General features: G+C 44.4%; 1 protein-coding gene across 3 annotated transcripts in view; it reads right to left on the bottom strand.

Moving 5' to 3' along the window:
• TTC31 (tetratricopeptide repeat domain 31) overlaps positions 1–12,400 on the bottom strand; it is a 167,312-nt gene that overhangs the window by 27,024 nt on the left and 127,888 nt on the right. For all 3 annotated transcript variants that reach the window (XM_029595609.1, XM_029595600.1, XM_029595618.1), the window contains one exon: positions 8,320–8,422. In XM_029595609.1, coding sequence (XP_029451469.1) covers positions 8,320–8,422 — 103 coding nt within the window. The remainder of the gene's footprint in view (positions 1–8,319; positions 8,423–12,400) is intronic.

Below are 12,400 nucleotides of genomic sequence, written 5' to 3'. Positions count from 1 at the left end.
TCTTGGTCACCACTGAAATCGAAGCATCCGAAACTCCAAGACATCTTCCGGTAGTGGATACAGCCTTGACACCGTTCTACCCACCTTCAGTCCAGTCTCCAGAATATCCCATTCCCCGACTACAAACATTTTTACTGTTCTTTGGAAGGGAAAAACCTTTGGTGGCCCCCACAAACCTTCCATGATGGGATCCATTCCCTCATGGTCAGATTTCTCTTGAGGGACCTTAATTCCTAGCTCCTTTAACATGTGTGGAATCAAAGGCCACAACTCTTCCTTCCTAAACAGTATCACCACTCTAATGTCATCCCCCCTCTGCTACTTGAACCTCTTCCAGATCAGAGAGATCCTTATCCGCATCACCTTCAGGAGGCTCCTCCCCAAAGCCTCCTGCCCCTTCAGAGTCCTCCATGCCACTGCCTGGCTTCCCTTTAAAGCCAAGCATGCAGAAAATTCCACCAGACCTCCCTCCCCTCCCCCCCCCCGAGGGTCCAGTCTTCCAACACTGGCATGCTGCTGAGAATTTTCTGGATGAGATCACCATTCCCACCTGCACCCTTTTTGGCTAAAAATACCTTATGCAAGAGAACAAATTCAGAAGAAAAAGTCTCTGAATCAGCTTCTTCTGTGCCTTCCTGCCCACAAGCGGTGACTTAGGTAATCGAGGATAATGGGGGCAGGGAATCCCTTTCCTCCTCCTCCCTCATGTGCTGGCAAGATGGCCTCTGTTCCTGCATTGTTGGAGAGCGCCATTTTACTGCTCCCAACCAGGTTGCTCGCCTGCCTTCTGATGCCACATTGGCTATTCCAGAGCTGCCTTCTCCTCTGGAGGCACACCTGCTGCACAGTGCCAAATCACTGAGCCATAATCACTTCTCCCCATATGACTGGCAGCTTTTCCCCAGACTCCATGGTTGCTGCCATGATGGGTGCACGCACTGCAAACTGGCAGATTTCTTTCCACACTCATCAGCCCACAGTCCTACTCAAAAGCAGGCCTTGGCTTTGCTCTCCTAAGCAGCCTCTCTCCGAACAAGCTCAACCGTGTGATCTCTATTTTTATTTTTAAAGAGATGTGCTCTCCAATATGTCCCCACATGAATAAAAATTATAAATACTTTTCTGAGGATGTCTTCACCCAGCTAAGGAAGGGAAGAGAAGGAAGGGTTCTGGGGGAAGTGAGGGAGCTTTTGATCCCCTCGTAGAGCTAATTCAGGGTCACCAATCCCCTGCTCTCCCTACTCTACCAGGAGAATAGTCCAAAACAGCACCTAACACCCCAGGAAGCAATTTCTCTCAGTTTTTTGGGGGAAAAATATTGGGAAATACTATAGAAGATCTCTTATAGAAATAAAGGGAAACCTCTTAGAAGATCCTTTATATGAACAAAAGAGGGGTTAAGAGCTTGGATGAAACTTAATTGGAATAATACAAAGAGGAACACTTGATTAGAACATTATTTGAATCAGTAACACAAAGAATACTTGATTAGCATGTTTGAAATGGACTCATGAAGTTATAGTTTTTAGAGATAATGTTCCAAAATATTTAAGGCTCAAACAATTTTTTGAAATACTGATTGTTTGTAACTATATATTAGAATTGTATGATAAATTGTTTACAGTATTTCAGTGATTCTGCGCTATTTGATAGATGTGTTTTTAACAATAAGTGGATGAGTGACTGTGGTATAGGCTTTTGTATGGATGATGAATGAAATAGATAGTTTTTAATGTATATAGGTAGGAATTTATATGTGAATTTCAAAGATATATTGATATTTTTTCATTAAAAATTTTTGATAGGATTATTTAAATGATTAGTTTCTTCTTTGGTATATGTAATGCTATCTTAAGTAACAGTGTTAGCAAAGCTTTTCTTCTGTCGCCATCTGCTGGCAGGGATGAAAAACCCATGTGTCTGTATTGATCTGGGGTAGGAACAAGGAATGCCACATTCTCAAACTGTGGCAGTCAAACAGCCACAGTTGCTCAATGTCAATATGGCCACAGTTTTCAATCTGCCTAGGAAGCAGGATTGACTGAATTATCTTAATTTTAACTTTAAACTTTAGAGTTATTAAAAAATGATCTGACCAGGTAACTTTGTCACAGGTATAGCCCTGACAATTATTAACATGCCAATCATTTCTTACAAACACAAGGTCAAGGTTGTGGCCATTTTTGTGAGAAGGGTGATGAATCAATTGCATCTAGCCAAATGCAGACTTCGTACTTAAAATAACTCCACAATAATCTGACAAAGGATGCACATCCATACAAATTAAAATCACCTAAACAAAATTGAGATCAGCTTTAAAGGATAACAAAATATCAATTAAACTAGAGTGGAGTAGCAGCTTAGCGATTACAGTAGTAAGCTATGAACCAGGGAAACCAGGGATCAAATCCTACTGCCACTCCTTGTGACCTTGGGCAAGTCACTTCACCCTCCATTCTGTGCTTTGAATAGAGTTTGAGTGCCAGAAATCAGTGTTGATAAAGATGAGGTCGATAGTGTGGCCAGCTTTATGAGTTGGTGATTGGATTATTTGGTTTAGATTTAGAGTTGAAAGAGCATCGGTGATAGTTTGGCAGGCTTTAGATTGCGAGGGTGAATTGAAGTGAATGTTGAAGTCTCCAAGGATTATGATGGGTTTGTTGAGGGAAATATTGTTCATGATATATTCTATGAATGGGGAGCTGTTTTTTTTCGAGGGTTCCAGGAGGGCAGTAAGTAAGGCAGATCTATAGTTTAGGTGAATCGAATAACGCAATTTCAAATGGTGGAGATATGTTTGATGGACGAAGTTTTAGTTGAAGGTTTGGTTTTTTTGAGATAAGCATTAAGCCACCTCCTTTTTTGTTTTTTCTTGGAATTGAGGTGGTGTTATAATCTTGGTTGGATAGTTGGTTAATTAGTACCAGGTTTCCGTTATTGCAATGAAATCAGGTTTGGAGTCAATGATTAGATCATTCACTAGAGGAATTTTTTTTTATAATTGAACGGGCGTTGACAAGTATGAATGAGAGTAGTAAGTAGTTTGAGAGTTGGATATTTGAGTTGTTTTTGTTTATTGGTTGTTTTAGTTTGTTGAGGGGGTTGGTTGTATGTTTCATTTGTGTTGAGTGGTTGTTTGGGAGGGGTGTGGGTTGTTTGGAGGTGAGATTTTTATATTCATCTTTAAATTCTTTTGCTTGTAGGTGGTAGTAAATTGGGGTGCGCTGAATGGGCTGCGCGAAGGGGCGCGCAAAGGGGCTTGCTCCTTTGGATGCGCTCCTTCGGCGCGGCCTGGGGTGAGTGTAGGTTTAAAGTCACTCACCCGGCCCCTTCTGCAGCGTCAGGGGGCTGTCCTTGCAGCGAGTCAGGTGGTTGAGATGAAGCGGAGAGGCCTTTCCGAGGCCTGTGTGAAGATCTGTGATGTCGGGTGCAGGCGTGCTCGGGGGGGGGGTGTCGCTTTGCTAAGCTCCTCTGTCGGCGAGATGGTTGTCTGCAGGGTAGGCCCCTGCGGAGTCCGGCGGTGGTGGCACGGAGAGAGGAGTCCGATCGCAATGACAGAGGCCGGCAGTGAAGGTGGAGTCCCCGAGAGGTGGTAAGTGGGGAAAGTAACGGTCCTCTGATGTGTGTGTGGGGGGGGGGGGTGTGCCTGGGGGAAGCGTAGGTTTAAAGTCACCCACCCGGCCCCTTCTATTGTCCACCTGGCCAAAATGATGGGACAGACAGTGAAATGCTAAGAGAAATTAGGGAAGCTAACCAAACTGGTAGTGTAGTAATAATGGGAGACTTCAATTACTCCAATTTTGACTGGGTAAGTGAAACATCAGGACGTGCTAGAGAAAGTTTCTGGATGGAATAAATTAGTTTTATGGAGCAATTGGTTCAGGAACCAACAAGAGAGGGAGTAATTTTAGGTTCATTTTTAGTGGTGTACAGAATTTGGTGAGAGAGGTAATGGGGGTGGAGCTGCATGGCAACAGTGATCAGAATATGATCAACTTTGACTTAATGACTGGAAAGGGGACAGTAAGTAAATACATGGCTCTAGCACTAAACTTTCAAAAGGGAAACTTTGATAAAATGAGAAAAATAGTAAAAAAAAAAAAAAAGTGAAAGATGCAGCTACAAAGGATGATTGTGTGCAACAGGCATGGACATTGTTAAAAAAATACCATCTTAGAAGTGCAGTGCAGATGTATTCCACACATTAAAAAAGGTGGAAGGAAGGCAAAACGATTACCGGTATGGTTAAAAAGTGAGGTGAAAGAGGCTATTTTAGCCAAAAGATCTTCATTCAAAAATTGGAAGAAAGATAGAGCAGAAGAAAATAGGATAAAGCATTGGCAAGTTAAATGTAAGACACTGATAAGACAGGCTAAGAGAGAATTTGAAAAGAAGTTGGCCTGAGAGTCAAAAACTCAAAATAAAAACCTTATAAAATATATCTGAAGCACAAAGCCTGCAAGGGAGTCTATTGGAGCGTTAGATAATCAAGGAGTTAAAGGTGCACTTAGGGAAGATAAGGCCATCACGGAAAAACTAAAATTCTTTGCTTCAGTGTTTACTGAAGAGGATGCTGGGGAGATACCAGTTCCAGAGATGGTTTTCAAGGTTGACGATTCAGATGAACTGAACCAAATCACTGTGAACCTGGAAGATGTGGCAGGCCAAACTGAAGAACAGTAAATCACCTGGACTGAATGGTATACACTTCAGGGTTCTGAAAGCACTAAAAAATGAAATTTCAGACCTATTTCAATTAATTTGTAGCCTATCTTTAAAATCATCCATTGTACCTGAAGACTGGAAAGGAGCCAATGTAACTCTGATATTTAAAAATGGCTCCAGGGGTGATCCAGCAAATTATAGACTGGTGAACCTGATTTCAGTGCCAGGAAAAATCATAGAAACTGTTATAAAGAATAAAATCACACAACATTTAGGTAGACATGGTTTGATGGGACACAGCCAGCATGGATTTACCCAAGGTTTTTTTTTTTTTTTTTTTTTAAAGGGGTGAACAAATATGTGGACAAAGGTGAACAGGTAGATGTGGTGTATTTGGATTTTCAGAAGGCGTTCGACAAAGTCCTTCATGAGTGTCTTCTAAGAAAACTAAAAAGTCATGGGATTGAAGGCAATGTCCTTTTGTGGATTGCAAAATGGTTAAAAGACAGGAAGCAGAGAGTAGGATTAAATGGTCTGTTTTCATAGTGGAAAAAGGTAAACAGTGGAGTGCCTCAGGGATCTGTACTTGGACCAGTGCTTTTTAATATATTTATAAATAATCTGGAATGGGGTACAACAAGTGAGGTGATCACATTTGTGGATGACACAAAATTATGCAGAGTAGTTAAATCTCAAGTGGATTGTGATAAATTGCAGGACACCATGTGAGACTGGAAGATTGGGCTTCCAAACGGCAGAGAAAATTTAACGCGGGCAAGTGCAAGATGATGCATATAGGAAAAAATAACCCTTGCTGTAGTTACACAATGTTAGGTTCTATTTTAGGAATTACCACTCAGGAAAGAGATCTAGGCATCATAGTGGATAACACATTGAAATAGTCTGCTCAATGTGCTGTGGCAGTCAAAAAAGCAAACAGAATGTAGGAATTAAGAAGGGAATGGCAAATAAAACAATGGTCGTCATAATACCTCTGTATCGATCCATGGTGAGACTGCACCTTGAATACTGTGTGCAATTCTGGTTGCCACATCTCAAAAAATATGTAGTTGCATTGGAGAAAGTGCAGAGAAAGGAGGCCAAAATAAGGGGCATAGAATGGCTGCACTATGAGGAAAGGCTAAAGAAGTTAGGGCTGTTCAGTTTGGAGATGTGACTGAGAAGGGAGGGGGGGGGATATGATAGAGGTTTACAAAATCATGAAAGGACTTGCACAGGTTAATGTAAATCAGTTATTTACTCTCTCAAATAATAGGACTAGGGGGCACTCCATGAAGTTAGCAAGTTGCTCATTTAAAACAAATCTAAGAAAATTCTTTTTCACTCAGCGCATAGTTAAGCTCTGGAATTCGTTGCCAGAGGATGTGATTACAGCAGTTAGTGTAACTGGGTTTAAAAAAAGGCTTGGATAAGTTCCTAGAGAAAATATGCATAAACTGCTATTAATTAATAAGCAATAGTAGCTTGAGATCTTAATGTTTAGGTACTTGCGAATTGATTGTCCACTGTTAACAGGATGCTGGACTTGATGGACCCTTGGTCTAACTCAATATGGCATGTTCTTATGTTCTAATGCCCATGCTTATTTGTTTCCCCAGACCGTAAAAGTCAGGGCCCATGTTGGTTGTTGTTCAAATCTAATTCCCCTTTACCCCCTGCTATTGAAGCAGAGATCCATGATGCAGTGGCATCAATAGTATGAAGGCTTATTGTTGAAGAGTAGAAACCATTGCACCACCAAGTTACCCTCATGCACTCTTTTCTTTATTTCCATCCCTTAAGCCTTTAGAGATCCACAGTGTTTATCCTATGCCCCTTTGAATTTTTTGACTGTTTTAGTCTTCACCACCTCCTCTGGAAGGGCATTCCAGGTACCTACCACCCTCTCCGTGAAGAAATATTTCACAACGTTGGTTCCAAGTCATCCTCCCTGAAGTTTCATTTTGTGATCCCTAGTTCTACTGATTTCTTTCCCATGGAAAAGGTTTGTCAAAGAGCATTATTAAACCTTTCAGGTATTTGAAGGTCTGGATTATATCTCCCCTGCACCTCCTCTCTTCCAAGGTATACATATTCAGATTCTTCAGCCTCTCCTCATAGGTCTTCTCATACAGACCCCACACCATTTTGGTCACTGTTCTCTGGACCGCCTCCATCCTGTCTTTGTCCCTTTTGAGGTATGGACTCCAGAACGGAACACAGTACTCCAGGTGAGGCCTCACCAAGGACCTGTACAAGGGCATTATCACCTCTTTTTTCTTACTGGTTATTCCTCTCTATGCAGCCCAGCATTCTTCTGGCTTTAGCTATTGCCTTGTCACATTGCTTTGCCATCTTCACATCTCCAGATACTATTACCCTTAGATCCCTCTCTTGGTCCATGCACATCAGTCTTTTACCCCCCATCACAAAAGCCCTTCTGGATTACTGTACCCATATACAGGGCTCTGCACTTCTTGACACTGAATCCCAACTGCCAAATCTTCGACCACTCTTCTAGCTTTCTTAAATCTCTTTTCATTCTTGTCACACCTTCAGGCATGTCCACTCTATTGCAGATCTTAGTATCATCTGCAAAAAGACAAATTTTACCTTCTATCCCTTCCACAATGTCGCTCACAAAGATATTGGAGAGCCGGTCCCAAAACCGAACCCTGTAGCACTCCGCTTAATACTGTTTTCTCTTCAGAGTAGGTTCTGTTTACCATTAGTCTCCTATATATATTACATATACATGCACACATATATGCACACACAGATATATATCTACATATCTGGCTCAGTTCCTATATGTATTCCACTCTAGCCTTCAGAGATCAGACTTGCTCTCAGAGCCAGGAGCTCTTTGCATTCAGGATACATACATGTGGCAGCCAGGAACAGGGCGGGTACAAGAGTATTTTGCACCCTAGGCGAACCTACGTATTTGCACCCCTGTCCCCAATTTATCTACTGGCAGCAGCTCCAGCACAGTGCTCCTTCCTACTGTTGGCAGTGGCTCCAGCACAACGCTCTTTGGTGGTGCTAGCTCTGGCATAGCACTTTGCCGAATGGAAGCAATGGCCCTGCTCAGGGAACAATCTCACTACTGGACAGATTTCTGCGTCTTACCTTTAATGTGTTAGTTATTTAAGGTTGCTAAGCGAATAAGGATCTACTTAATCTATTATTACGTTCCTTTAATTTATTAGGTGTATTTTATGTTAGTTGTCAATGGCCAGCAAGGGGACAGCAGTTAATCTATTTATAAGGGCAGGGATTAACACTTGTTACCTAGATCCCTAACCGATTCTTGTGAAAATTTGCCCTTGTCCTTTTAACTGGGATAGCAGTATATAAATCAAAGCATGTGCTTGGAGTGGGTAGAAATTGGAGATTTGGGGGGGGGGGGGGGGGTGGCTGGACATAAAGACAAGACAAGGAATAAGCTAGTTTTTTGGTTTTTTTTTTAATAGATTGTTAAAAGGCCAAAGGATATAGGATATATATAATTTGCCCCCCAATCTCCACCCCCCCCCCCCACAAGTTTAAATAAAACTTTTTCCAGCACAGCAATACTGGGATAACTGGGAAGACTTTTTCTGCTGTCATCCACCATATTACTATGTTTCTGAAGAGCTATTGAGTTCCTACCTGCAGGGCTGTGAAGGCTTTTTCAGCTGCTTCTTTATCGCAGAAGTTTATAAAGGCACATGTTCTGTCGTAGAGAATGCGAATTGATTGGACATGACCAAACCTAAGATATCAAAGAATCAGGATGAATATTACTTCAATGCAGTCTTCATAGGAGTCAAAATTCAAACTTAGTCAAGACGTGCAAACGTCTCCACCTCCAATCAGTAAAAATGCCCACCCCTGTGTCAGCCCAGTGGCTCACTCAGCAGCAGAGCTGCATTTGGGGTTTGAGATACACTTCCAGCCCCTGGTGGGAGAGCCAACCCTCACCCAATTGTGACATTCAGTGGCTAGAGTGAGAATTCCCATTAGCCATGTTTCAGAGGGAGCAGCAGCCTGTAGAACCTGGTCAAGGACCTTTATCATAATGACCGGGCTAAGTTGGTTGGGAAGCGATGTAAAGCAGGAGAAATAACCGCCGTTAATTGTAAGTGAAGGCTCTTGGCATCACAGCCCAAGAGAGACCAGTTTTGATTGAGATGGAAACCCAAAAGGATGCAGAGGAGGAGGAAAATAACTGGGGCAAAGATATTTAAAAAATAAATAAACCTCACTCCAACATCCAGGAGGTAAGGAGAATTAGATAATGCTTCTCCCAGCATGAGGCAGAGGCTATCAATGCTGGGCCTTGAACACCACAAATGAGCCTGATTTTCAGGATAGGAAAACTGGTTCTTACCTGCTAATTTTCGTTCCTGTAGTACCACGGATCAGTCCAGACAGCTGGGTTTTGCCTCCCCTCCAGCAGATGGAGATAGAGAAGTTTTTGACTGACACTACCAGTTAAGTTGAGGTGCCACCTGCAGTCTGCCAGTATTGAACTGTACCCAAGCCAGATGAATAGGGAAAATCAACCACACTATGTACAATTTCTCCCCAAACGAGCAGAGGGAAGAAGAAATCTTGTATACTGAGTAAGAACTCTTACCTGCACAACATCTATGTGGGACCAGAACCTGAAACTAAACACTGATCGAGCCGGAGTCTCCAATTCTCCAATCCCCGTATTCTTACATGGGCAGGAATCTGAACTGATCCGTGGTAGTACAGGAATGAAAATTAGCAGGTAAGAACCAATTTTCCTTTCCCTGTACGTACCTGGATCAGTCCAGACAGCTGGGATGTACCAAAGCTTCCTTACACTGGGTGGGACCCAGAGAGTCCCGCTCGAAGCACACTGTCGCCAAAACCTGATGCTTGGACATCCAAACGGTAATGTCTGGCAAAGGTGTGTAAAGATTTCCAAGTGGCCGCCCTACAGATTTCCTGTGGTGAAACTTGACGACACTCAGCCCAAGAGGCTGCTTGTGATCAGGTAGAATGAGCACGAAGCCCACTAGACACAGGCCACCCTTTGGCAATGTATGCAGAACTAATAGCCTCCTTCAACCACCAAGCAATAGTGGCCCTAGAAGTCTTTTGCCCTCGCTTGGGGCCACCTTCGGGATCTTGAGAAGATCCAGCACCTCATCCGGAAGAGAGTATAACTTGTCCATGGCCCTGCTCACCTTCAAACCGGCGTCTGGAGTGTCCCATTCCCTGAAGAGCAGGGATCTGACCGACATATGAAAAGGGAAAGCTGCGGTAGGACCCCTAAGCCCCAACATCACTGGATCCACAGCCCCTAGCATTTTGCTCTCTTGTGGGGCGTCAATACCTAGCTTCTCAAGCATGGTGAGAATTGGGGGGGGGGGGGGGGGGGGAGCTAGTTCTTCAGGGCGAAACAAAACGCACAACCCTGGGGTCATCCCCCGTAAGCCCCAGTGCATCTTGGTGAGACTGGTCTGGGTCCTGGTCTCCCCCCATCGGGAGACCCCCCGGGGGATCCGATGCCCGAGTGGTAGCAGGGGAGGAATCCTGACCATACTGGCCAAGCCCCCCCTTGGAGGCCCCCCCAACCCATCCAGGACCTCAGGCCTTGTGGGAGCCACCAGGGCCACTTCTTCCTGCCACGGGCACTTGGTCCTCTGGCCCTGGGAAACCCCTTTATGGCCGCGGCATCTGGATGAGCACCCTGCTTTAAACACTGCAAACAAACTCGGCAAAAACAGAGGAGGAGGAGTCAGAGCCCTCCTCTTCACCTTCCTCCGAGGAGAAATCCCCGGCCGCCTAAATGCGGCCCACTCCAGAGCCCTGAGGGTGTGGCGACGAGGGGCAGAATACCCCTCCCCCTCCATGGGCCGTGTAAACGCAGCCAAAATGGCCTTCGTTCCCACGCTAAGCGGGAACCGGTACCCCAAGGGCTTTCGTGCCGTCGTGAGCCTACCAGGCTCCCGGCGCAAAGAAGGTGTCCCCCTAACTGCTGCTGCGGAGGTTCCCTCTCCGTCAGAGAGGCACTCCGAGCAAAGGCTCTCGTGCGAAAGTCATGCACGCCCCAGCAGGCACTACAGGCCATTCACACGGCATGGTCCGCAAACCCAGACTAAAAAAGGCAGCGCCAAACAAACAGCAGGGGAGCTGCAAAGCAAATGTTGCTTACCTGATGTAACAGGTGTTCTCACAGGACAGCAGGATGTTAGTCCTCACAAATGGGTGACATCGAGGATGGAGCCCTGTACGGAAAACTTTTCTGTCAAAGTTTCAACAAGCTTTGACTGACACTGGCACACTGGGTGCACTGAGCATGCCCAGCCTGCAATTATCCCTGTGAGCCACAGGTGTCTCCCTCAGTCTAGTCTTATAGCTAAAAAGCGCAAGCGAAACTAAAATAAAAGTATACAGACCCAACTCCGCGGGGTGGCGGGCGGGTTTCATGAGGACTAACATCCTGCTGTCCTGTGAGAACACCTGTTACATCAGGTAAGCAACATTTGCTTTCTCACAGGACAAGCAGGATGGTAGTCCTCACAAATGGGTGAGTACCGAGCTGAGGATGCCCGGGAATGCACCAGATACACCGCAGATGCGCAAAGGCGTAACGACTGAGGTGGAAATGGGAACGGAGGGCATCCGCAACACCATAATGGGTTCGTGGAAGGATGTTGGGTAGTGAATTGAAAAAAGTAAGAGTAGGCGGACTGGCCAAACATGGAGCATGCCGGCTAGTCAAATGTAAGCAATAATAGGCTGCGAAGGTATGGAGAGGACTCCAGGCTGCAACCTGATAAAAAAGTACAAGCAGCAGTAACCAAAGGGAAGCTGTTAAGGCTAAGACGGACACAACAGTATGTGGATACCCACAGTGTTGTAGTGAAATGTCTGCTTGTTGGTAGGAAAGGAAATATAGACCACTTAATCAGAAGGATTAGGTCTGTGTGGCCACTGGAAGTAGCAGCTTGACCCTTGCATGAAGGAAAGAGTCAAGTGGAATTCACATGGAATGCAGTGCAATGTAGATAGAATGTAAGCGCAGCATTACTGTCCAGGAATGTGGAAAACCCAGTCTCTCCCTAGGGCGAGAGAGAGAGGTTAGGAAAAATTAATAGAGTATTTCCTGAGGAAAGGAGATACAACATCTACCTGAAAAGGATAGAAAGTTGAATGCGTAGAACTACTCAGTGGCAGAGGAACGGAGTCAGGTGAGTATGGAAAGAGTGCATAACTCACGGACCCTGCTGGCAGGAATGACATTAAGAGGGAAAGAAGTTCCCTTGCCAAACTGTGGAAGAGAGGAATGGAAAGGCTCAAACGTAGAATGTATGAGACTTATAAGGAGAATATATATGTTCATTCCGTGATTAGAGAAATAGAGGCGGCTTGATCAGTGGATAATCCATGGTAAGCCGACTCAGAGAGGATTACCGAAAACGGGAACCCAACTCCCAAAACGATACACCTCCTAAGAGAAAGGTGTATCTATGTGGAGGATGTCTGGAGAACAGAATCCGAGGGAGTAAGAAAAAATGGTGGAAAAGTAAAAGGGGTAATACCTCTTTTTTTTTTTTTTTTTTTTTTTTTAGCGTCAGGAGGTAAAGCCTGCCATATTAAACGGCAAGATTTATGTTTAGAAGGTTTTGTGACGCTACCAGAACCTAAGAACATCAGTAAGTCTATGATTTGGGACTGACTGGTGAGGGAATAAAAGGTTACTGATATGATG

This window comes from Rhinatrema bivittatum, chromosome 1 (genome assembly GCF_901001135.1).
Source record: "Rhinatrema bivittatum chromosome 1, aRhiBiv1.1, whole genome shotgun sequence".
Classification (NCBI taxonomy): Eukaryota; Metazoa; Chordata; class Amphibia; order Gymnophiona; family Rhinatrematidae; genus Rhinatrema; species Rhinatrema bivittatum.
Note: the sequence above shows the minus strand (reverse complement) of the source record. Positions and strands in the feature narration are given on the sequence as shown.